The 27,865-nt window shown below is 46.7% G+C and overlaps 1 protein-coding gene across 1 annotated transcript in view; it reads right to left on the reverse strand.

The window, feature by feature from the left end:
* Positions 1-24,561, reverse strand: part of CHLSN (cholesin) — a 344,029-nt gene extending 319,468 nt beyond the window's left edge. Inside the window, exons 1-2 of the mRNA XM_088452000.1 lie at positions 24,483-24,561; positions 20,110-20,215 (exon numbers count right to left, since the gene is read on the reverse strand). Coding sequence (XP_088308126.1) covers positions 20,110-20,214 — 105 coding nt within the window. The 5' untranslated portion in view covers position 20,215; positions 24,483-24,561. The remainder of the gene's footprint in view (positions 1-20,109; positions 20,216-24,482) is intronic.
* Between the last annotated feature and the right edge of the window lie 3,304 nt (positions 24,562-27,865).

The raw sequence follows: 27,865 nt of genomic DNA on the forward strand, positions 1-27,865 counted from the left end.
TGTTATGGCACTACTTTATATCAGGCCTGTAATGCGACTGCTTTAAACGACTACAAAGCATTATGCCACAGTAATTCAGCAGTGCAAGGTATCCCTAATTTGTTGACACAGAGAACAGTTGGGGATGGAAGGTTTTTTTCTGCATGGGAAAACAATCTTCAAAGTTGGAGCTGTTTTCCCAGCTGCAAATACTTTGTCCTGGGAAATCGAGCTTCTGCATAGGGACTAACCCAGGCAATCTGTTATGTAACAAGCCGATATAGCAAACTTTAAATGGACATTTACTTCATCACATGCCATAGACGTGATACACTAAATGTAAATTTAAACTTTGCTGTATCGACAACTTCCACACACCAGAAGGAACAACGTATTGTAATATATACGGCTGCGTGAGCTTAGGTCACTGGTTATTGCTACAGACATTAAAGTCACTCGATGGGCAGTTTGACCTCTTTCTTATGAGACAAGTACATATACTGGCTATCGCAGTCTTCACCAATAATATTGGCGCCCTTGCGCTTACAGTTTCTGCTAAGAACAGGTTGAAATTAACAAAAGTATTTGGTCCCCACAACTTTTGTTTGTGTCAATATTACAGAATATTTGTTTCTGATTCAGAAACGCATTATATATATATATATAATATATATATATATATATATAACAAGAGATATGGTAAGAACTTACCTTTGTTATCTCTGTTTCTACGAAGTCCATAGGGTCCACAGGGTTGACCTTGGGGTTATAGCTGGAACAGGATCCATGGGCACCACACAGTTAAGCTTTTAGCTCCCAGGATGCACTTGGGTCCTCCTCTATACCCCGCCCCCGAGCCACAGGCACCTCAGTTGGTAAGCAGCCTAGGCCGGAGGAGAATATGGAACAGAGAGAAGGAAGACTGGAACACACAAGAAACCATACTCACAGCAATAGGAGACGGAAAACCGGTGACCAGCCACACAGCCCATTTGAAGCCAGGTGCGTCAGGGCGGGCGCCCTGTGGACCCTATGGACTTCGTAGAAACAGAGATAACAAAGGTAAGTTCTTACCATATCTCTTGTTTTCTACTTCAGGGTCCATAGGGGGTCCACAGGGTTGACCTTGGGGATGTCCCAAAGCAGTACAAATAAGGGCAGGGACGCTCTTGTGCTGAAAGGAGTACCCGGCGCCCAAAGGATGCATCCTGAGAGGCAAAGGTGTCAAACGCATAGAACCTCAAAAACGTTTGAATTGAAGACCAAGTGGCCGCCCTACACAGCTGAACAGCAGAAGCGCCACGTCTAGCAGCCCAAGAGGGACCCACAGAACGAGTGGAATGAGCCTTAACAGAGGCTGGCACAGGTAAGCCCTCCTGTGCATAAGCCTCACAAATAACGGAACGAAGCCAACGGGCTAACGTTTGTTTGTTGGCAGGCCAACCCCTCTTGTGAAAACCAAAGAGGATAAACAAGGAATCAGACTTCCTAACCGAAGCCGTCCGGTCTACATAAATTCTAAGCGCCCGGACCACATCTAAGGAAGTCTCACCAGCTGAAAGATCAGGGGACTGAAAAGCTGGCACAACAAGTTCCTGATTAATATGGAACTTCGAGACCACTTTGGGCAAAAACTCAGGACGAGTGCGGAGCACCGCTCTGTCCTGGTGAAAAATCAGGAAAGGAGGGCGACAGGAAAGCGCCCCCAATTCAGACACCCTCCTGGCCGAAGCAATTGCCAGGAGAAAAACCGTCTTAAATGTCAGCCACTTGAGCTCCACCGCCTCAAGAGGCTCAAACGGAGGACCCTGCAGGACCCGTAGCACCACCGCCAAGTCCCAAGGAGCCACAGGAGGCACAAAGGGAGGCTGGATCCTGAGAACACCTTGGAAAAAGGTGTGAACGTCTGGTAGTATTGCAATCCGCCGTTGAAACCACACGGACAAGGCGGACACATGAACCTTCAGAGATGCAAGGCGTAAGCCGAGATCCAATCCTGACTGAAGAAATTCCAAGATCCTAGAAACTCGGAACACCTGAGGATCATAAAGTCTGGACTCACACCACTGAAAGTAAGTGTGCCACACTCTGTGATAAATCCGTGCTGAAGCAGGCTTGCGTGCCCTGAGCATCGTACCAATAACCGAACTGGAGAAGCCCCGAGACCTCAAGACGGCTGTCTCAAGAGCCACGCCGTCAAAGACAGCCGACCCAGATCCGGGTAAAGGCAGGGCCCCTGAGACAACAGGTCCCGACGTTGAGGAAGAAGGTACGGAGCGTTGATGGAGAGGCTCCTCAGATCGGAGTACCAAGGACGTCTGGGCCACGCCGGAGCTACCAGCACGAGCATGCCGCCATCCTGCTTGAATTTCCGCAGAACCCGAGGAAGCAGGGATATCGGAGGAAACAGATACGCCAGGTGAAACGTCCATGTCACCGACAGCGCGTCCACCAGACTTGCACCTGCGTCTCTTGTCCTTGACCCGTAAACGGGCAACTTGTGATTGTGACGGGAGGCCATCAAGTCCAGCTCCGGCAGTCCCCACCTGTCCACGAGTAGCTGAAACACCTCTGGGTGAAGCGACCATTCCCCGGGATGCACGTCGTGACGGCTGAGGAAGTCCGCCTCCCAATTGAGGACTCCGGGGATGAAGACTGCCGAGATCGCTGGAATGTGACCCTCCGCCCAAGACAGGATACGAGACACCTCCGACATCGCTGCCTGACTGCGAGTTCCGCCTTGGTGATTGATATACGCCACCGTGGTGGCGTTGTCGGACTGCACCTGTACCGCCCTTCCGTGAAGAGCGGGGCCGGACGACTGCAGGGCCTTGTATACTGCCCGCAGTTCCAGGATGTTGATGGGGAGAAGTGCTTCTTCCGCTGACCAACGACCCTGAAGCGACAAAGAGCCGGTCACTGCCCCCCAACCCCGGAGACTGGCATCCGTCGTGAGCAGGACCCAGTCCGGGATCCAAAATGGGCGCCCCTCGACCAGATGAGCTGTCTGAAGCCACCAAGCCAAAGATAGCCGAACGTCCGGAGACAACACCAGCACCTGAGAGCGGATCCGGTGAGGTAACCCGTTCCATTCTGATAGAATCAGCCCCTGCAGGGGCCGGGAATGGAACTGGGCAAATTCCACCATGTCGAATGTCGACACCATGGACCCCAGAACTCTCATAGCCGAATGGACCGACAGGCGGCAACGGCTCAGGCAACTGCGTATCCGCAGCTGTAGTGAGGCGACCTTCTCCGGAGTCAGGAAGATCCTTTGCTGACGCGAATCCAGCAGGGCTCCCAAATGAACCATCCGCTGTGATGGAATCAGAGAGGACTTTTTCCAATTTATCAACCACCCGTGTGCTTGCAGGCAAGCGATCGTCAGGTGGAGATGTTGAAGCAGTACCTCCGGGGAGCTCGCCAGCAACAGGAGGTCGTCCAGGTACGGCAGCAGCCGTACATTCTGGTTCCGAAGATGTGCGGCCATGACTGCCATAATCTTCGTGAACACCCTCGGTGCCGTGGAGAGACCAAAGGGTAGCGCCCGGAACTGATAGTGGTGTTGAAGGATAGCGAACCTCAGATACCGCTGGTGTGAAAATGCTATCGGAACATGGAGGTAGGCGTCCTGGATGTCCAGGGACACCATGTAATCCCCCGGTTCCATCGCCAGAATGATGGAACGTAACGTTTCCATCCTGAACTTGGGAACTCTGAGGAATTTGTTCAGAGACTTCAAGTTGAGGATAGGGCGATGAGAACCATTGGGTTTCTGCACCAGAAACAGAGACGAATAATACCCCATCCCTCGTTGTGATAGAGGAACGGGAACAATGACCCCTGCTTTCAGCAAGGACTCTATAGCCTCCTGAACCTGTAACGCCTTGGTCTTGTTCTGAGAAGGACTTGTGCAGAAAAACTGGTGGGGTGGTCTGTGCCGAAAAGACAGGGCGTACCCCTGGGAGACCACTTCTCGAACCCAGGCATCCGTGGTGGTATTGTGCCAGCACTGGGCAAATAGAAGAAGTCGGCCTCCCACTCTGAGGTCCCCCAGAGGGAGGCCCGTCCCATCAGGCCGCAGGTTTATCTTCCTGCTTGGAAGAAGGGCGCCGAGCACTCCAGGCTTGCTTCTTGGGTTTAGAGGCCGTCTTACTCGCAGACTGTCTCGGGAAGGACTGACCTTTCGCCTTACCCTGAACCCGAAAGGAACGAAAAGCCGAACTCCGAACCTTAGCAGGCAGTGCCGCCGAAGGGAGGAAGGCCGACTTGGATTTAGCCAGGGTGTCCACTATTTTGTCCAAGTCCGGACCAAATAGTAATTCCCCATTGAAAGGTAAGGCCTCCAGACCTTTCTTTGAATCAGAGTCCGCTCTCCAGGACCGCAACCATAAGGATCGGCGGGCAGACACCGCTGCAGCCGATACCCGCGAGGTCAGCAGACTAGCATCTAAAGAAGCTTCTCCAATGTAAGAAGCGGCGTCCCTCATTTGTCCCAACAATGCCCGCTGGACATCCGGAGCGTCGTCCGGGAAGGTATCTTCCAATGCATTGGCCCACCCCTCAATGGCCTTGGCCACCCAGGAAATGGCCATGGACGGTCGGGCCACCGCCCCGGAGAGGGAGTAAATAGACTTTAAGCAAGTCTCAACTTTCCTGTCCGTGGGATCCTTCAGCGAGGATATCGACGGTAATGGTAAGGTGGCGCCCCGAGTTAAACGGGTGACATGGGAATCCACCGCCGGTGGAGTTTCCCATTTTTTACAATGTGCCTCAGGGAAGGGGTAATTAGAAGCCAACCGCTTCTGAGGAAGGAATCTCTTACTGGGCGCCTGCCAAGCTACCGCCATATGATCCGTCAACTGATCCGACAGGGGAAACACCGCAGAAGCCACCTTAGTTTTTTTGAAACTAGGAAACTTCGACCTTGGAACCGGTGCCTCATCGTCTATAAGAAGAATAGCTCGCACCGCCCTAACTAGTGCTCGCACATTAATGGACGACTTGGTATCCATTTCCTGGACCGAGGCGTCCGAGTCAGTGTCATCAGGGACCTCCCCATCATCTGAGGAACCCTCTGAGTCCGATACCTGAGCAGCCCGTGTCATGAGTGGGCGTTTAGAAAACCTAGAAGGCATGTCAGTCTGCAACATTGACTGAAAAGCCGAGGAAGCGGCCGCCAAATTTTGCACAGAGTTGGAGAGCACATCCACCCATGGTGGAGGCGTCGCCATAGGGGCCTGAAAAGGTACCACAGGCTGCTGCGGCACAGGGGAAGCCTGTATATACATAGGCAACCCCGCATAGGGACCAACTGATTGAGACCCAGGAGGACTCCGCAATAACTGCGGGACACCCGGGGAATGGGGGATGGTCGGCTGGGGCACCGCCCTAGTAGGGAGAGCAGTCGGGACCGACAGACGGTCCGCAATAGACACCAGCACTTGAGAAAACATCGCCCACGGTGGTTCCTGCGCCAGAGAAGGTCTGGATGGGCCAGGAGCCACCTGGCATCGACTACACAGGCCATCCTGTGACAAATCCTCCCTATCTACTCCTGCAGAACAGCGTCCGCAGGAGGCCAACACCGGAGCCACTGAGCGCTCAACCTCCTCGTCTGACATGACAGAATATATTATATATCTGGCACCAGGATAGAAGTAAAACGCACTCACCGGTGTGCTGAACAACAGCCCACAATATGGCACTGAGTAGCACACAACTGTATGTGACGGACCTCACAAATACGTGATCTATATAAGTGAGGTCAGTAGAAACGCCCCTCCCCCACACACCTGCAGGGCTTGTAGGAGAAGTAATCTGCGCTGCCACTGGGAAAATGGCCGCTGGAGACCTCAGAGGAGGAGTGGCCGAGGAATCTGCAGCTCAGCGACGCCAGACTGCGTGCTGAAAGGCGCGCTGAGCTGAGGGGAGGAGCCGCTGACAGGGAAGGCTTCCTCCCCTGGCTGGCCATTAACCCCAGGGATGCTGGCTTCCCGCTTGCCATATATCCCTGGTGGTCTAGTGGTCCCACGGGTTATGGGGGGGGGACGCCGCCACTGCCAGCAGCCTCCGGTCTGTCCCCCGGACCGGAGGCTAAAGGACTGCATTTAAGGCATTCCGCGCGCCGCCGCTAGCCAGCGACGCGCGGCTTACCTGAATCCCCGGCGACTCCGGCAGCAGTCCTGGGAGGTAGACAGAGTCCGGCTAGTACGGACTCTGTCCTCCCGCCGCGATCCCCAGATCAGTACTGGCGTCGCGGCGCCAGTCGGGGATCAGAGCGGCAGCGTGGGCGTCTGTACAGACAGCCCTTCGCTGCCGTCTGTAGTAAAAATAGATTAAAAATAAATAAAATTTAACTTAAAATAAAAAGCTTCTGGGGGCTGCTCCTGCAGCCCCCCTGCGCGGTGACCGACTCCGGCCGGGCACCAGCTTACACTGAGGTGCCTGTGGCTCGGGGGCGGGGTATAGAGGAGGACCCAAGTGCATCCTGGGAGCTAAAAGCTTAACTGTGTGGTGCCCATGGATCCTGTTCCAGCTATAACCCCAAGGTCAACCCTGTGGACCCCCTATGGACCCTGAAGTAGAAATATATATATATATGGGATGGGTACGGGATGCCAGCGCTCGGCATCCCGGCGGTCAGAATCCCGACATGGTTTGGACGGTTATTAAAGTTGGAAAGCATCTGGATACATCGATTGGATACTCTTCAACAAAATGGACTGAATGAGAAATTACCGCTTAATGTTTTTCATTAGCCATTAAGTCAGCATTATAGACTTCTTTTTATTATGAGCATGGATGTCCATCCTTAATTATATTAACTTTATATAGTGACATTTACTATATGTTGGTCCCTTTTATGCATAGCCCTTTAGAAATTGGTATCATGTTGTTGGACATAGGGGGGATACAGTATATATAGACTATCCTTTACAGAGTTAGTTTAAATATCCCTTTGCATAGTATGTACCATCATGTGTTAGATGGCATTAGCGGCATTTCCTGTTTTTTCATTCCTCTTTACACATTTATATTTATTTATTAACAGTTTCTTATATAGCGCAGCATATTCCGTTGCACTTTACAATTGGAAACATTTATAGAACAAAACTGGGTAATAACAGACAGATATACTTTATAGGTAGGAAGGCCCTGCTCGCAAGCTTACAATCTATATATCATTGTATCTTCCTTTAGTATAAGGAAGTTGCTAAATAAGGCTACTGATAATTTCTGTTACTGTACATGATCCCATTTTCTTTAATCGTATGTAATCTTATGTGCATCCTATACTATTTTGTGAGTGTAGTTCCACTTCTATTCTGCATCATTTACTTATATTATATTGTGCACCGGTTCCCCAAGGTGATGTTGACTGTGGGCCAAGGAGCCGGATCTGCGGCGACGCTGGCTGTTACCAAGGTAACCCAGCGTGCAGTGCTGACGTCATCTGATGGGGACACCCGGGCGACTGCTCAGCGCGTGTCCCTCCCGGCCTGCTTCAACCCAGTGCAGTCCATGCTGTATTTAAGGGAAGACCGGCTATTGTTACTGGTTTGATCTGTATCTACTTGTGCTACCAAGCTTGCCCTGAGAAAAGGGCCGGAAAGGCTCTGAAACGTCAGCTGTACTGCATATATTTATTGGAGCATGATCAGCATTTATTTCATATAAAGCTATTTTGTACTAATTATTGAAAAGTGCCCTTGCTTTTCGGAGGACTGTACTGTATTGAAATTGATTATATATCTTTATAAAGCAAACAAATGAAAATAAACAATATTAAAAAAATATGAGATATGGTAAGAACTTACCCTTGTTATCTCTATTTCTACGAAGTCCATAGGGTTCCACAGGATACCTTGGGGGTATAGGCGATGGCGGCAGACATCCAGGCACCACAGAGTTAAATTTTCAGCCTCCCAGGATGCACTGGGGTCCCTCTCCTATACCCCGCCCCCGAGCCTCAGGCCACTCAGTTTCGTAACAAGCCATAGGCCGGAGCAGGAGCAAAAAAGAGAGAGAAGACAGTCTGGAACACACAAGAATCACATTCTCACCAGAAGGAGACGGAGAAACCGGTGACCAGATCAAAGCCCATCTGCAGTACAGGTGCGACAGGGCGGGAGTCCTGTGGAACCCTATGGACTTCGTAGAAATAGAGATAACAAGGGTAAGTTCTTACCATATCTCATATTTTCTACTTCAGGGTCCATAGGGTATCCACAGGATACCTTGGGGATGTCCCAAAGCAGTATCCTTTAAGGGTGGGGACGCTCCTGTGCTGTAAGGAGAATCCGCCGCCGAAAGGAAGCATCCTGAGAGGCGAAGGTATCAAAAGTATAATACCTTACAAAAATATGGACAGATGACCACGTGGCTGCCAATCACCGCTGAGGCGCCACGTCGAGCTGCCCACGAAGGACCCACAGACCTAGTGGAAGAGCTTTAATAGAGGATGGAACAGGAAGACCTGTGAATCCATCCTGCCAAAGTTAGCGTAGGGCAGGCCAGCCCTTTTTATGGAAACCAGAAAGGACAAAACCGAGAGTCTGATTTCCTAAATGGACTGGTACGGTCAACTTAAATTCTTAGCGCCCGTACCACAGCCAAATAGGCCTCACCAGCAGACAGGACTGGGGAAGTAAAGGCAAGCACTGCCCTGTTCCTAGGAAAGATGAGAAAAAGGGAGGTCTACATGACAGAGCCTCCCATTCTGAGATCCTACTGGCCCAATTAAGAGCCAGAAGGAATACAGTCCTAGCCGTAAGCCATTTGAAATCCACTGAGCCCAGTGGATCAAATGGCGGTCCTCAGAGAGCCCTAAGGACCACAGCCAAATCCCAAGGAGCCACAGGTGGAACAAAGGGATGCTGAATATAACGTACACCCTGCACAAAGGTGCGGACATCAGGAAGAGTAGCAATCCTACACTGAAACCATACTAACAGGGCAGAAACCTGCACCTTCAGGTAAGCAAGGCGAAGACCGTTATCTAAGCCCACCTGTAGGAAAGCCAACCTCTGGATATCCGGAATACCCGAGGTGCCTAGCCTCTAGGGCGACACCTGAAAGAAAGTATACCATACCTAATGGTAAATTCTTGCAGATAAAAACTTCCGAGCTCTTAGCATGGACAGAGCCCCTGTTAACTATAGAGCTGGAAAAACTCCTAGACCTTAAGAGGGCAGTCTCCACCACCACACCGTCAAGGACAGACAACCCAGGTCTGGGTATCAGCCAGGATCCTGAGACAACAGGTCCGGGCGTAGAGGCAACAGCTTCGGAGTGTCAACTGAGAGGCTCCGAAGATCTGAGTAATAGTGCCATCTGGCCTACGCTGGAGCTATCAGCAGGAGCGTGCCTTTCTTGCTATTACTGGAGGAAGAAGGGATAACGGAGGGACGAGGTACACAACTTGGAAGGTCCACTGGACCTACCTACGTCTATCAGAAGAGTCATCTCTGAAAGGCTCCACTTGTTCACCAGAAGATTGAACACCTCCTGATAAAGAGGACATTTCCCTGAATGCACGTCTTGACGGCTGAGAAAGCCTGCTGTCCATCTGAGGATTCCTGAATGAACACTGCCGATGACGGCAGGGATATAGCCTTCCACCCAAGCCAGAATTCGGGACACCACTGTTAGTGTCGCCTGACTTCGGGAACCTCCTAGGTGGTTTACATAAGCCATCATGATGGCGTTGTCAGACTGTACCTGCACGGTATTTCCGTGGAGGACCTGTCCTGCATGCTGGATAACCTTGAATACTGCTCAGAGTTCTCAGATGTCTATGGGAAGCGCAAAAACTACTGGTGTCCACCTGCCCTGGAACAAGTGTGGACCCGTCACTGCTTCCCAGCCACGGATACTGGCGTCCGTCGTCAGAAGGACCCTGTCCGCAATCCCAAAGGGGGTGCCCCTTGTTTAGGTGAGCTTTCTGCAGCCACCAGGCCAGAGAGAGACAAACCTCCGGGGAAAGCCTATTGACTTTATCCTATGGGGCAACCCATCCCATCCGGAGAGGATCAAGTTCTTTAGAGTGAAGCTGGGTACTCTCCACCATGTCGAACAGCGACATCCTGGAACCCAGGAACCACATTGCCAAGTGAATAGACACTCGGCGACTCTGCAGGCAACTGCGTACCTTTGCCTGTAATGCAGAGATCTTTTCCTCAATCACAAAGATCCTCAGATGTTGGGATATGGAGCATCCTCTGTGAAGAATCAGAGAGGACCATTTCCAGTTTATCAGTCAGCCCTAACGTAGCAACACAGATATTGTCCGTTGCATATGGCACTGAAGTATCTCTGGAGACCGTGGTAACAACAGGAGGTCACTCGGATAGGGTAACAAGCGGACCCCCTGCATCCGCAGGTGGGCTGCCATAACTACCATGACCCTGGTAAACCGTGAGGCGCGGAGACCAGACCAAGGGGCAATGCCAGAAACTGGAAATGCTTATCGACCACTGCAAACCTGAGGAAAACACTGGTGTGCTAAGAAAAGAGGGATATTCAGGTAGTCACCCTGAATATATCCAACGACACCACAAAATTCCCAGGCTCCATTGAATGATGGAATGCAGGGTCCCCCTCCCGAACCGAGGAACCCTTAAGAATCTGTTGAAGGATTCGAGGTTGAGAATGTCCTGGTAAGACCCATTGGGTGTCTGTACCAGAAAGAGGATGGAGTAATACCTCGTTCCCCTTTGGGGCAACGGAATAGGTACTATAACTCCTGCCTGGAGCATAGAGTGTAACACCCTCAAAAATTACAGGGCCTTGTCCTGAATTGACAGAAGACCTGTAACGAAAAACCGTCTGTGAGGCTTTTACCGGGAGCAGAGGACATACCTTCAAGAAAATACTTCTCTTACCCCAGTGTCCGTGGTGGTCAGACACCAGCACTGGGCGAACTGGAGAAGCCGGCCTCCAACTCTGGGGGCTCCCGAGAGGAGGCCCGTCCCGTGAGGCTGAAGGCTTATAGTCCAACTTGGGAGTAGGACGTCTTGTACTCCAAGCCTGTTCTTATGGCTGAGCAGATTTCCTGGCTACTGGCTGTCTTGGAAAGCTGTATTTTAGACTTACCCTGGCCTCACAGGGCCGAAAAGACAAAGCCCCAGACCCTGATGGGACTGTAGCCGATGGCAGACACGCAGACGTAGCTGCTGCCTGCAGGGCCACAATTGCGTCCAGACGAGGGCCAAACAGGACTTGTCCCGTAAAAGGCAAAGCATTCCAAATGGAATCTGCGTCCGCTTTCCAAGAGCGTAACCACAGGGAGCGGCAAGCCGCTACTGCTGCCGAGGAGATTCTGGAAAGGAGTAGGCTATATGCAAGACCGTCTCATTATGAATGTGGCAAAGTCTCTGAGATTTTGCCACTATCCACCTGCTCTGCTGGAGAGTCAGTGTGCAGAGATCCAGTTACCTACTCAGTGTTCCATGGCTGTGGCCCCCCAGCACACGGCCATAGCCGGCCTGGAAGCCCCTCCAGCAAGGGAATATTGGATTTTAGATATATTTGCACCTTGCAATCTGGAACCTCCTTCAAAGAGGACCTGGAGGGCATGGGCAACGTAGCACTCCTCACTAGGCGTGTAACATGACAATCTACCCGTAAAGGTAACTCCCATTCGGAAATGTATTTATCCGCAAAAGGGGTATGCAAAAGGTCAACCGTTTTTGAGGCTGGAACCGCTTACCCGGATTTTCCACGCCTCCTCTAAATGATCCACCTGACCAGATAGAGGATTTACAGTGGCAACACCCTTATCCTTAAAGAAGGCATATTTGGATTTAGCCACGGGGGATATGTAATAACCAAAGCCGCACGGACTGCCCGTAGAAGGCCAGGTATATAGACTTTAGACCCAGACTACGCCTCCTTTGCACTAAGGGGCTCGTGTCTGAAAAAGTCAATAATGTCACCGTCATCAGACGGGTTTAACACTGTGCTCCAAAATGGCCTGGTAACCTCCAGATTTCATGATGCCGTGTACACAATCAAGGCACCCATAGGCACATGCATAAGCTTACAGGTCAAACGTAGAGGTGTGCAATTCATGAGTGTCCCGGTTTAAAGGGACAGTATGGTTCTGTGTATGCAGTACGAGTCTGTGTATGCAGCACAACAACCCACTGCGTCACTGACCCACCTCTACGTTTGACCTGTGGATGAGCTTTTCTTGGAAAGCTTATAATTTGCTTTCTGTAAACATAGTGATGTGGTGCTCCTCCCAGAAGCACAATGGCTAGTTTCTGGCGTGTTTTAGCAAACTGCAGTCAGGATTTCTTACGGCTCGCTGCCATCAGATGTATGGGGCTCCACTGGTTTCTTTAATCTCACTGTTTTTAAGGCAGCATGAGAGCATGGTTGCATAGTGAGTAGATACAGCTGCCATTTTACACTAAAGAAAACAGCTCTGACTAGTGTCTTAAACGCTTAAACACAAGTCTGACACCATTGGACTCGCACAGCATACACAGAACTAAATGAGTATATATGTGCCCATATGCACCGCCACTATCTGTGCGCTTGGTATCATAGCTGTGAGCATTGTCAGTGCGCATATGTACTGAACCTCTCCGTTACATCCAGTTTACCCATTCAAGTGGAGATACAACTGAGTTGGTTACGACTTTCCCGGCGATGAGTACAGCCGGCTCTGGAGCTTGCACAGTGCACAGTCCCCTGATGTGTATGCTGGTGTGATATATAAAAGATCATGTAAATTTTGTATTATAGAAAATGTGTTTCTATCACTGGTGTGCGGTATAACAGATAGACAGTATAAAGGTCGACAGTGACTAGATAGACATCAGATGTTAGACAGTGAATAGGTCAACTGGTACAAACGGTCGACATGGTAGAAGGTTGACAGGTACAAATGGTCGATATGGTCAAAAGGTCGATACAAAAATATGGTCGACGTGAAGGAAAAAAAATTTCTAACCCTAATCTTTGCCCTAACCCTCCCCTTAGTGCCTAACCCTCCCTTCTGGTGCCTAAGCCTAACTGTCGGGGTAGATGTCTGACCCTAATCGTCCCTTATAGTACCTAACCCTCCGGTAAGTGCCTAACCCGAATCCTCCCCCCTTCTGGTGCTTAACCCTAACCGTCTGGGTAAGTGCCAAACCCTAAGCCTCCAGTAAGTGCCTAATCTGATCCCTAAAAAAAATAAAACATGTGATGACCATTTTTTGTATCAACAATTGGTGTGGCGACCTTTTGATCCTGTCAACCATTTATACTTGTTAACCTTCTTACAAGTCGACCTTTAGTGTGTTGACCTTTTATCCCTGTCAACCTATTGACTGTCTAACATCTGGGGGTATATTTACTAAAGTGCAGGTTTATAGAAGTGGAGATGTTGCCCATAGCAACCAACCAAAAAAGGTACTAAATAAATGTTAAGTAGAATCTGATTGGTTGCTATGGGCAACATCTCCACTTCTAAAAACCTGCACCATAGTAAATATACCCCCTGGTGTCTATCTAGACGTTGTCGACCTTTTTACTGTCTATCTATAGTCCGAAACCCCTATCACTGTACCAGTGTCTCTGTATGTGGGTGCATTTTGCTATTTTTTTATTTTATTGTTTAAAAACTGTGTATTACTATAAGAACTAACAAACGGCAGTCGATTATTGCAGACATTAATAGTCCCTGTGGAATTCTCCACTTAAGGGGACCCTGTGACTAGCAGCATAGACTACAGGCACTCTACATCACTATGCTTCTATGATGTGAACAGTTTCGGCAGAGGAATTAGCAGATAAGGAAAGAGTTATTGGGGAAGTACTGTAGTGACAAGCTCATGAAACAGTGACTCTTCTGCCCAGACAAGCAATAAATGTTTAGTGTCAGCAGGCGGAAACTGGTGAACCACATGTAAACAATGGTGGCTTCACATATGATGGAAAACGTTGGCCTGGAAGATTGGACAACTTGCATAGCTGACATATTTTGTTGTGTGAATAAATCTGGTACATGGGAAGCCAAGCAGCAAAGGGATTCTTAGCTTAGCCTTCTTCAGTGTCTTCCCAGCCTTATTACAACTAAGTCATCATTACTTAATGTGTGCCATAATTTAAACTATCAGTAGACTATCAGTGACTTAAGTAGGCACGGACATTAGGTTGTCTTTGAAAAGTGACTTTTGCCCCCAGTATTATGCTGGACATTTATGGGAAAATAAAAGTGAATATTTACTGACATATGAACATTTTACAAGCTACCATGTGAACAGCAGACATGTCGGTGCGGAAATCAGTGATCTCACTACTCTTTAGTTGCATTTTGAAAATCTACATGAGCAAATCTTTTGAGAGGGCTCAACACAACAAGCACTGAAAATATTGAAAATAAATAAAACATAAAATAAGGCTAATTAACAAAAAATACAATATGATCATTTGAAAAATTGAGGTCACGTTTCTCTTAACAACAAGCTGTTTGCTTCAGGTAATACTAAAAATTCAACAATTTCCAAATGATTGATAAGTCACAAGTGAATGGGACCTGATGAAATATAAACAGGCAGATGGAATGAGTCTAATAGATCCAGTCTTTCATTAAAAAAAAAAAGTTATCCTAAAAGGCTGATTATTCTACAGCAGTAGAACCACGGTTTGTGAAACTTTGCTCTACAGCATATTCATGGGAAGGGGAACTCTGCTCTACAGCCTATTCATGGGAAGGGTACCTCTACTCCACAGCCTATTCATGGGAAGAGGAACTCTGCTCTACAGTCTAACGATGGGAAGAGGAACTCTGCTTGCTCTATAGCATATTCATGAGAAGGGGAACTCTGCTCTACAGCATATTCATGAGAAGGGGAACTCTGCTCTACAGCATATTCATGGGAAGGGGAACTCTGCTCTACAGCATATTCATGGGAAGGGGAACTCTGCTCTACAGCATATTCATGGGAAGGGGAACTCTGCTCTACAGCATATTCATGGGAAGGGGAACTCTGCTCTACAGCATATTCATGGCAAGGGGAACTCTGCTCTACAGCATATTCATGGCAAGGGGAACTCTGCTCTACAGCATATTCATGGCAAGGGGAACTCTGCTCTACAGCATATTCATGGCAAGGGGAACTCTGCTCTACAGCATATTCATGGCAAGGGGAACTCTGCTCTACAGCATATTCATGGCAAGGGGAACTCTGCTCTACAGCATATTCATGGCAAGGGGAACTCTGCTCTACAGCATATTCATGGCAAGGGGAACTCTGCTCCACAGCCTATTCATGGGAAGAGGAACTCTGCTCTACAGCCAATTCACGGGAAGGGGAACTCTGCTCTACAGCCAATTCACGGGAAGGGGAACTCTGCTCTACAGCCTATTCATGGGAAGAGGAACTCTGCTCTACAGCCTATTCATGGGAAGAGGAACTCTGCTCTATAGCCTATTCATGGCAAGGGGAACTCTGCTCTACAGCATATTCATGGGAAGGGGAACTCTGCTCTACAGCCTATTCATGGGAAGGGGAACTCTGCTCCACAGCCTATTCATGGGAAGAGGAACTCTGCTCCACAGCCTATTCATGGGAAGAGGAACTCTGCTCTATAGCCTATTCATGGCTAGGAGAACTCTGCTCTACAGCCAATTCATGGGAAGGGGAACTCTGCTCTACAGTCTATTCTTGGAAGAGGAACTCTGCTCTACAGCCTATTCATGGGAAGAGGAACTCTGCTCCACAGCCTATTTATGGGAAGGGAAACTCTGCTCTACAGCATATTCATATGAGGTATCACAATTTTTTCTAACAGTCACCAAATAATAAATATAGCAATTGCACTACTTTTTGTGAAAACCATAAAAAGGGCTTTATTCACCTCATGCACTTCCTTCCTTGCCACCCACACAGCCCATTATTTTTGCTACCTACTTCAAAAACAAAATCGAACATTCAACAAGATATTTCCTCATCCCACAAACCCCACTTACTTTCTCCTTCACTCCCCAATCCAACGTCAGTTCATTTAGTAAATTAAGTCTCTGCACTCATCTTATCTCACCCTACAACCTGCTCCCTCGACCCTAATCCCTCCTAACCTTTCAACTCCCTCTCTGCATGCCGACCTGTAGCTCATCTCTTCAACTTGTCTCAATCCACTAGCACATTATAATTTCCTCAGTCTCACACACCAGTTGCTTTGGTATCACATATGACTCTTCCCTCTGCTTTGTTCCTCACAGCTAGTGTCTGTCCCAGTCCTGTTGCCTCCAATTTAGAAATATTGCTATTAGCCCTTTTCTAACCATGACACTATTAAAACTCTTATCCACACTCATCTCCCACTTTGACTACTGCAACCTCTTTTACCTAGCATTTCCCTCACCCACTTAGTTCCACTTCTAACTCTTAAATACTGCAGCAAGACTGATTTTCTTTAAAAGCTCTCTGAAAACCCTTTATTAAAACTTATCCTACTCCCACCTATACTACCCTCACTAACGTACTCTCACAACTGTCCCAATCTCCACCCTGTGCTACACTCACTCCTCATTTTTCATCTATCCATGATCGCTCTTTTACTGTTCGTTTTTCTGATTTGCCTCCTCTTCACTACCTCTATGAGTTGGAGTTCCGCAAGGCTCTGTTTTAGGTCCTCTGTTATTCTCAATCTATACCACCTCTCTTGGCAAACTAATCCGCTCTTTTGGATTTCAGTACCATTTGTATGCAGATGATACTCAAATCTACCTATCCTCACATTATACCTACAGATACGAGAGCTAGCAAAGGAAGCAGAAAACTGTTATTGGCAATTAGCGCGGCTGCTCGTAAAACATTATTGCAGGAGTGGATTTCGACCACCTCCCCATCTTTTGTGTTATTTAAGACAAAGTTATATAACATATTTCGAATGGATTGGGTAGAGGTAGTCTTAGAGAAGGAAAAGAAAGTGGAGAAATTTTTTGATATGTGGGAATCATATATATCTACATTATCCCTCGACGTGAGACGCCAAATATATTATAATGTGAAGGATACATCTTGGTTTTTACTCCAGGCTGTTGGAAATAATACACCAATAGACATCAACTCTGCCACGACCTAATGTGTTTTCATCAGACACAGATGATTATGGATCCTTTGGGGGTGGGGGGGGAGGATTGGGAGAGAGATCTTTTTTTTTTTTTTTTTAGTTTTTTTTTTGTGTTTGTTGTAGTATTATTTATTTGTTTTTGGTTGTATTAGTCAGATGTTGAAAGTTTTAAATATTATCTGATATACATTATGTTCTGATAACTAGGACATATGCAGTGTTTATATGGTGGAGTACTGCTATCATGAGCTATATATATATATATGTCTATGTGGTTTTTGACTTGTTTTTTTTATTTTTATTTTTTTTGGGGGGGGGGGGTTTCTTTTCTTCTTTGGTAGACACACTGTTACTATATTATGTTCACAACAATTATGATCTGTATGTCTACTGTACTCTATGTATATTTATACTTTGCGTGATTGTTATTTTGATGTATCTGATTGTGCTTATGTGCGGTGTCTCAATAAAAGAAATTGTTTAAAAAAAAATATACCTATCCTCCCCAGATTTATCACCATCTGTATTGGTCCGTGTCACTGAATGTCTTTCTGCCAATTCATCTTGGATGTCATCTCGCCACCTGAAACTTAATATTTCTAAAACAGAATTAATTATATTTCCACCGGCCAAGAACAGTTACCAACCTGATCTCTCGATCACGGTTGATAACTCGACAATCCATCCTGCTCCACAAGCTTGCTGCCTTGGTGTCATCCTTGACTCTGAACTGTCTTTTGTTCCCCACATTCAATCATGTTACATACATCTAATAAACTTATCCAAAATTTGACCGTATCTCACACAAGACACTGCAAAAACTCTGATCCATGCACTCATTATTTCCCGCATGGACTATTGCAATAGTCTTCTTACTGGTCTTCCCAAAAACAGGCTATCGCCATTACAATCCATTATTAATGCAGCTGCAAGGCTTATCTTCCTTGCCAAGTGTTCATCGTCTGCTGCCCCGCTCTGTCAGTCCCTCCATTGGTTGCCGGTCTTCTACCGTATTCAATACAAAATACTTTTACTTACACATAAGGCCATTAACCAAACCACACCAACATACATCTCTTCACTCATCTCAAAATATCTCCCAACCCAACCTCTCCGCTCAGCACAAGATCTGCGTCTCTCATCCCTACGCATTACTTGCTCCCATTCACGGTTACAGGACTTTCTTCGGGCAGCACCCACTCTATGGAATGCCTTACCACGCACAATAAGACTTACATCTAGTCTTCAAGCGTTCCCTGAAAACCCAACTCTTCAGCCAAGCTTATCAGATTCCAGAACCGCCCACATAACCTTCATAGCTTCCATGTCTAATTACATCCCCTTTCACAGTCCACACATAATCTCACACACTGTCTTTCTTTCACATCCTCCTGACATTTGGCCGACATTCCTGTGTGACTGGATCATGTAGCCCACCAAGAAACTCTGCAGTCTGGCTGGACCATATTGCAATATATAGCACCTATCCTTGTGTATCAATGCCTATTTCCTTATAGATTGTAAGCTTTCGAGCAGGGCCTTCCTACCTATATATCTGTCTGTTATTACCCAGTTTTGTTCTATTAATGTTCCAGTTGTAAAGCGCAACGGAATATGCTGCGCTATATAAGAAACTGTTAACAAATAAATAATCTATCCCCTCACCCAATTACAATTTAAGCTCTATGATGAGCAGGTCCCTGTTTCCACAGAGAGAAATCTTGAATATATGAGCTGTCGGGAGTGTGTGAGAGCCAGATTTGTGAAACACTGACACAGTTTAAAAAAATTACATTGAGTTTCTGTGATATCCCTAGCTCCAGGCCTTTTTAAGAATCAACCAATTCACACATAGCATTTCTGAACCACAACTTTGCCTACCTGCCAATCACAGTCCGCCAAATTAGTTACAGAAGCAAATGAGTGACAGAAGCATGCTGGTCATTATTTAAATATGCACATTCCCATTATTTTGTGTATATTATTTAACTCACAGCCTTTGACATATATAACTGTTAAATAGTGGCTGAAATCCTTTAAAACAAATACACATATGTATAAGGGCATCATTTCATAAAATAAGACCCTTACTCGGCAGAGCACTGGAGACAGTCAGGTGAGCTGTAGAAAAACCTAGCACTGGCCCTGGTTCACATTGGTCTCCTTACTGGATAGTGTTTGTAATACAGTATAGCGCTATAGATTGTCTCTAGCATAGAGAGTCTACAAAAAAAATATTAACTTTCTCTATCAAACAAGTTTATGTCATATGACTAACATAAGTGATCAGAAACAGGTTCAACAACCCATAATAAATATACATACATAATGTAAAAAGCAGGAGACAGAACTAAGCTTTTTAAGCACATTCTCCCATCTCATAAGGAGACACCTGTCTCTTTTTGCTGGCAGCTGCTCTCTAGTCCAGTGCGCTGAATAAGTGCTCAGACACACACATGCAGCAGACTTGGTAGGAGAAGCTGCTGCCACTGGCCATGCACAGCAGATATGTTACGTCCTTATACTGTATGTTGTGGCCGCAGCTCTAGTAAAATCGTATTACATTCTATTGTTATTATAGCCATGATTCGAGCCGCTGGGGGGAATTCCAGGCAACTGGAAACTCCACCAATGTTTGCCCATGTTCTTTACATCATATCAGTAGTGTTTGTTAAACAGATTTTAGGAGGCATGGCTGCATTTGATATGCTGTAAGATGTACCTACTGTAATTACACAATGCTGCTGCTGTTGAAGAAGTCAGAACAGGCTTGTACTTTGTTAATTCTTTTTACATAACGTGTGCTGCCTATTTGTTTTTGGAACAAAGATTAATGGCCAGTGACATGTAAATCTATACAATAGTGAGTGCTGTTAAAGAGTTTCCTTCCCCGTGTGCTGTGGTGGAAAACATTGCAGGTTTAGGGCTTGTAGTCAGCAGCACAATCTTTAAATAAAGCATTAACTCCATACTAACAGCTATTTGTACTGCTCTAAGCTAATATTCAGAAAAATCAAACAAAGTCTTACTTAGAAAATAAAACACTGTACTTACCTCACAAATCAATTTCTTTTTTTTTGACACAGGGGCTTCTGCTACGTTTTCTGGCATTTTCTTTTTCTGCTCATTATTTTCGGATTTAACCCTTTTTTTGGCCATTCTAAATTATAAAAGAAACGGTGTGACCTGAAAAGTTGATTAAATGACATTGGCTTTGGAACACTAACAGGAATGATCAGATTAACAGATGTATTAACATGCAAAGGCCTGCACTGTCAGGACATCCAGAAAACAAAACTCCATTTGGGGTGGCAAGAACGTTCTTTGAGGTCACGTGACCATGAAATATATGTTATAACTATACGTTATTATTATTTTAATAGTATATGGAGCCACAAAGTGCATTCTTTTTCCTCCTCCATTATACTGAAACCAATTTAATTATAGAGCCCAGAAATTATTTGTATTAATTACACAAGTAAATATAGTTGGAAAACAAAATCTCATAGGCTTCTAAACTACAATTTATTGTCAAATTAGAATAACTTCATGCCAACTCTCTAGCCTCTGCCTCTTCTCCATCTTTGTGTCCACCTAGAGCCTAATTTACAACTGGGCAGCTGGGGCGGCCCCCACAGGACCTTAGCATAGCTTACATCACCAGCGTGTGAGCACTGTGGCAAATGTGTACTGGGGTTTACATATGACTTAATGTGAACTGGGGACCTTACGTTGTGTTAAACACATTTCTAAGGCTGGGAGTATTATACTCATTATACTTTTCAATAACATCACCAGCATATCTTAAACTGGGTACACACTTACCGATGCGTGTACCCAGCGACGTGACATCCGACATATCGGGCGGCCAGTACACATTTACAAGATCCGGTGCCCGACCATTGCGATATGTCGGGCAGCAGCTCCATTCACCTGCCTGGCGTCGGCAGCTGGGTCGTTCTGTCGGCACTACATGCAGGCCGACGGAACGATATCGATGGACAACCTGCGGGAGTGTGCATGGTCATCCATAGCGAGTACACATTTCCCGATGTGGACAATGTCGGCCAAATCTGCCGACATATCGTCTAATGGTACCCACCTTAGCTGACAATTTTATTGGTAAGGGTTTCCACAAGTTTGTTGCCCCCACATCCTTAATCTGGCCATGTGTCCACTCAAGTTCCCTTAAGATTTTCAGCTCTTGCAAGTCTCCCACCTATACATAATTATGTTATGTATTTTGTATTAGGTATATTTCTAGTTATGTTTGTCTATATTAGTCTGTACCGATGTAAATTGCTGATTATTTTACAGTTATGTTCAGCCCTTTTAGCATCATATTAATAAAAGATAATTTTTTAACACACTGAGATTTAACCATCATTCCAGTTTTATTTATTACAATTTTTGTTGCACTGGTGTGTCACAAACAGATGAAGAATGTATTGTGTGTGTTGACAGGATGGAAAAATATTTGTGAACCACTGGGATACGTCGTTTACGTTTGCTGATAAATATAACGTGGAGATAACGTGTCGGATTGTACGCCTTTCCACTTTTAAAACAGTTCTGTAAACCAATGCTTTAGCATTATTTTTTTTCTACCTGCATAAGGCACTAAATGGTAAGCAAAAAAAGGGGTTTCCCCCGATCCCACTCAGTCATTAGGGAACATAGCATTCATTGCTCTTTCCTGAAAAAAAGTTTTCAAAAGGAAAGTTGTGCCGTGTGGAAGAAGCACTCGAAGGATATTGGAGGCACATATAGAAACCGTTGTAATTCCTACACCGTTCACCTGATTTGGATGTAATTACCCTCAAATTAAATCTGAAAGTCTGCAGTTAAAGCACATCTTGTTTGTTTCATTTCAAAGCCATTATGGTGGTGAATAGAGGCCAAAATATGAAAATTCTGTCAATGTCCCAATATTTATGCACCTGACTGTATACAACTGATGTCCTTTCCTGTTCTCTCTCCCCATTATGTTATCCTTGTTCCTTTATGATTGTTTTTCTCTCCACTGATGTTTTCCCTTTCTACAATTGGTATAAAAATCTTTGTTAATAACTTTTAATGCTGTTTTCTTCAATCATTTTATTAGTTAATAAACTACAAGTCTCAGCATGCCTTGCCACAGTTTTAGCATTCGCTAATAGCAAAACTGTGGCAGAGCATGCCGAGACTTTTGGTAGGTACATATTAGATGACCAGCAATGCAACGGGAGACCCACGATGCGATGGACAACGTATCGTATGGTCCGTACACACCACACGATCTGGTGACCGACCGCACGATATGTCATTCACCACCCGCATCCAAATGTATGGGTTCATTCATCACATTGACAGATTGACCATGTACGGCAGATCTGTCGATGCGATGAACGACCCTGCGGGAGCGCGCATGGGCCAGCATAGTGCATACACACTGTCCGATGTCGACAAACTGTTGGCCAGATCTGGTGACATATCACGTAATGTGTACCCAGCTGTATAGTGTCACAACGGCTGGAGAGCCACCGGTTGGTCAGGCCCACTCTAGAGTGACAACCTGACTCTGGCCCTGATTCAGAGCTGGACGCTCTGACCAGAGCGCTCGCTCTGAATCAGGGCCGTCCTATTTAAATGTGGAGCAGCCTTTTGGACGCTCGCATAGCTGTGGGCTACCACCCACAGCTTATGCGAGCGTCCATGATGATGGTCGCGATGGTCAAGACCATCGCGACCATCGGGCTTGCAACGAGACCCTGCGGTAGGGTCTCGTGGCCACAAGCCCTGGAGTGATTTTGGCTCTATCAGAGCCAAAATCACTCCCACTGACATCACTAGTGATGTAAGTGGGGCCGGACCCAGACGGTAGGCGTTCCCATGGGAACGCCTCGGTCTGGCAGCCACGCCCCGGCACGCCCACCAAAGGGGGTGTGCTGTCAGTCACCATCGACAGCACGCCCCCTTTGGTGCGAGACCTGGAGCGACAGCTTGGCTGTCGCTGTCCGGGTCTCGCGCATGCGCACGACGGAGCTCCCTCCGTCGTGCGCATGCGCATTGGGGTAACATCGTCCTGCACTCGCAAGCGGGTCTGAATGAGACCCTCTGTTGCTATACCGTTGTCCAAACAAGAGGAAGCATGCCCTAGAGCAGTGGCTCCCAAACTTTGTGCCGTGGCGCCCTGGGGTGCCTCGGGACACTTGCAGGGGAGCCTCAGGTTAGTGGTCCAGCACCAAATTTAATTATTTATGGTCAATTTAATGTACATACATGGACAAACAAAAGCACAAACCTGTCCACCACCACATAACTGAACCGAAGGATGACAGGTAAGCACAATTTACTACTTTATTACATTTTCTGAAATGCTCTATAGCAAACTTTTGACTTAATGGTGCCGTGAAAACAATGCTGATACTCTAGGGCATAGTGATTCAAAAATGTTTGGGAACCACTGTACTAGAGCATACTACACACCCCAGCATGCCCTGACACAGTTTTAACATACCCTCATAGCAAAACAGGGCTCACTGGGATGTGTAGTGCTACAGAAGCTGGAGGGCCGCATGTTGACTACTCCTGCCCTAGAGGGAACAGGGGACATAAAGCTGTGCTGAATAGAATGATCTCTCCCATAGAGCACATTCTCTACTCAGTGACCTTTGTAGTATGGGAAAGAAAGAACTATAGAGAACCCGATGACAGGTCAGTTCTATGGGGTCCATTCACTTAGGGTGCCCACACAGATAGCGATATTTTACCCGATCTGGCCGATTCCGACGCATTGGAACGACAGATCGTGTAAAATATGCCACTCACACTCACGATGCACGTCCCCGCAGGTCACACATCGCATCTTCTGATCTGACAGTCTCAAGTCAGGATGCACTGGAATAGTTAGGACCCACTATAGATTGTGTGTCACATTGGCAGAATTTTCAGACCAAATCGTGTGCAGGACTGCGGGGAGAGTTCAAGGGGAAATCGTGTACATCGGCTGATCGGGAACACATCGCTATGTGTAGCTCGCCCTCGCTGATATCTGCTCGCAGACCCATAGTGCTGTGCACACAAATGTTCAAGGATGGGGCACAATTGGCTGCGACCACGTTATGTCCAGTTTCCATAGATGTTAATTTTTTTATATTTTTTTAAGTATCTTGCGTGTCTTCTACATAATGGGCTGTAATATAAACCTCTTAGATTATTTTAGTAGAAGTCACTAAGAAGTTATATGAACATTTAATACAGTGTGTAACAGCCACTGATATCAAGTCACAACACCACCCAGAGCATGATACACATATAAAACCCCAGGAGACACTGGGATATTTAATACACCTCCGGCATGCCCAATTTTACAGACGGGTTATATATTAATACATGACGGACAATAATAACAATGTATCCCGGCTGTGACCCACGTTGTCGCTTACTGTGCTGCAGACACTTCCGCCTTCTCCACGCTGTTGCAGACAGAGAGGAATATAACTAAGCCACGCCCACTCCCTGGCGTTACACGTTGGATGCAATGCGCATGCGAACATTTCTTCCATTAATGCGCTTGCGCGGATGTTAAAGCCGAAGCGCGAGGGGTTGTTAGCGCATGCGTGCAAATGTCCATGTGGTTGCAATATCATTGCTATTCATATTTTTAGTAATGGCGGTGTATAGTGGGTAATAGTAATACCATCAGACTTTGAAATAAGTCTGGTAATGGTTGTGTTAAATATTAAGGAGCAGTGATCCATAACATATATGTGCTTTAATCAAAATAGTTTAATCTTTTAGTTGTAGTTGTTGCACTAAACATCAGTCACTGCTAGTTTGCATAAGTCTGCATGTAGTCTATACCATAGATAAAGCAATATCCTACAAGTGTGATACTCTATCAACATTATATTCATTACTGTCTTCTTCACTATTAAAACCCAGGAAAAAAATTTGTTTCGAATTTTATAAGCGCAAGTGTAGATTACATTTACCAGGAATCCCCTAATAGTGCAAACTCACCGATGGAGGATGTATGATTGATATATACTGTATGTGGTGTTTGTAGATTATATATAGAGAGGGTATAAATGCTACTGGCTATAATATTATACATTTATAAAGAGTCTGAATATTACACTATGCATTGAAGAAGTGTTCTATAAATGCTGTTATACTGTTACAGTTGTGCCACCATGGAGTGACCAGGGGGCCTATGCATTCATAATACATTTTTATTTCAAGTTTCCCTGCAATGTACAAACTGTAACTCGAAGAGACAGCAGTAGTGATAACCGCTATCCCTGCTAGTCACATCCCAGGCTTATCTGAGGAGTTTTTCATATTTTCGAAAGACTCCTAAGAATCTGACACTGCGCATGTGCACAGTGTTAGTAACTTATCTGGTTAGAGGCTGCGGGAGAGGGCTCTTAAGATTCCTCTCCTTCGAGAATACCTCCATAGGCATAAAGCAGTTTACGCCATCTGAGAACGGAGTTCGGAACATAGGGTTCAGACTAGGGGTGAGCGGGTTCGGATTTCTGAAATCCGAACCCCCCCGAGCCCCCCCGATCCGAGTCCGATCCGAGTCAGGCTCGACTTTTCCCGCCTGACTCGGATCTGAAATCGAGGCAAAACGTCATCATCCCGCCTTCCGAGTCTCGCGGGTTTTGGATCCTATATAAGGTACCCGCGTCGGCGCCATTTTCTCACTCGGCTGTGGACAGTGAAGAGGGAGGGTGGGAGTTAGGGCTGTGTAGTGTAGTGTAGTGTAGTGTAGTGCTGCTGTTGTCCACTACTTCAAAGTCCATAGCGGCTGCTGTGTTGTGCTGTGCTGCTGTTGTTAATAGGGGCTGTGTCCACTACTTCAAAGTCCATAGGGGCTGGCTGGACTGTGTTGTGCAGTCAGTTCTCCATAGGGGCTGTGTCCACTCCAAAGTCCTGTGCAGTGTCCCAGTCCTAAAGGGGTGCTGTAGTGTTGTCCAGGGGGTGCTCTGTCCATCAGGGGTGCTCCCCCCAAGTGCTAAAAAAATAATATATTTTCTGTGTTTGTGAATTGTGTGCGCAGTAGCCGCACGTGCATCAACAAAGTAGTGCCAAGCGTGCGCCTGTGTCATAAGTAAAGGGCCGGCTGGCTTGACCGTTAAAGGGTGCTGTAACCCCCGAAAGTACACTCCAGTCCAAACCAAAAAAAAAATTATTTTCTGTGTTTGTGAATTGTGTGCGCAGTAGCCGCACGTGCATCAACAAAGTAGTGCCAAGCGTGCGCCTGTGTCATAAGTAAAGGGCCGGCTGGCTTGACCGTTAAGGGTGCTGTAACCCCCGAAAGTACACTCCAGTCCAAACCAAAAAAAAAATTATTTTCTGTGTTTGTGAATTGTGTGCGCAGTAGCCGCACGTGCATCAACAAAGTAGTGCCAAGCGTGCGCCTGTGTCATAAGTAAAGGGCCGGCTGGCTTGACCGTTAAGGGTGCTGTAACCCCCGAAAGTACACTCCAGTCCAAACCAAAAAAAAAATTATTTTCTGTGTTTGTGAATTGTGTGCGCAGTAGCCGCACGTGCATCAACAAAGTAGTGCCAAGCGTGCGCCTGTGTCATAAGTAAAGGGCCGGCTGGCTTGACCGTTAAGGGTGCTGTAACCCCCGAAAGTACACTCCAGTCCAAACCAAAAAAAAAATTATTTTCTGTGTTTGTGAATTGTGTGCGCAGTAGCCGCACGTGCATCAACAAAGTAGTGCCAAGCGTGCGCCTGTGTCATAAGTAAAGGGCCGGCTGGCTTGACCGTTAAGGGTGCTGTAACCCCCGAAAGTACACTCCAGTCCAAACCAAAAAAAAAATTATTTTCTGTGTTTGTGAATTGTGTGCGCAGTAGCCGCACGTGCATCAACAAAGTAGTGCCAAGCGTGCGCCTGTGTCATAAGTAAAGGGCCGGCTGGCTTGACCGTTAAGGGTGCTGTAACCCCCGAAAGTACACTCCAGTCCAAACCAAAAAAAAAATTATTTTCTGTGTTTGTGAATTGTGTGCGCAGTAGCCGCACGTGCATCAACAAAGTAGTGCCAAGCGTGCGCCTGTGTCATAAGTAAAGGGCCGGCTGGCTTGACCGTTAAGGGTGCTGTAACCCCCGAAAGTACACTCCAGTCCAAACCAAAAAAAAAATTATTTTCTGTGTTTGTGAATTGTGTGCGCAGTAGCCGCACGTGCATCAACAAAGTAGTGCCAAGCGTGCGCCTGTGTCATAAGTAAAGGGCCGGCTGGCTTGACCGTTAAGGGTGCTGTAACCCCCGAAAGTACACTCCAGTCCAAACCAAAAAAAATATTATTTTCTGTGTTTGTGAATTGTGTGCGCAGTAGCCGCACGTGCATCAACAAAGTAGTGCCAAGCGTGCGCCTGTGTCATAAGTAAAGGGCCGGCTGGCTTGACCGTTAAGGGTGCTGTAACCCCCGAAAGTACACTCCAGTCCAAACCAAAAAAAAAATTATTTTCTGTGTTTGTGAATTGTGTGCGCAGTAGCCGCACGTGCATCAACAAAGTAGTGCCAAGCGTGCGCCTGTGTCATAAGTAAAGGGCCGGCTGGCTTGACCGTTAAAGGGTGTTGTAACCCCCGAAAGTACACTCCAGTCCAAACCAAAAAAAAATTATTTTCTGTGTTTGTGAATTGTGTGCGCAGTAGCCGCACGTGCATCAACAAAGTAGTGCCAAGCGTGCACCTGTGTCATAAGTAAAGGGCCGGCTGGCTTGACCGTTAAGGGTGCTGTAACCCCCGAAAGTACACTCCAGTCCAAACCAAAAAAAAAATTATTTTCTGTGTTTGTGAATTGTGTGCGCAG

The sequence above is a fragment of the Taudactylus pleione genome, unplaced genomic scaffold, assembly GCF_031769625.1.
Source record: "Taudactylus pleione unplaced genomic scaffold, aTauple2 ptg000032l, whole genome shotgun sequence".
NCBI lineage: Eukaryota > Metazoa > Chordata > Amphibia > Anura > Myobatrachidae > Taudactylus > Taudactylus pleione.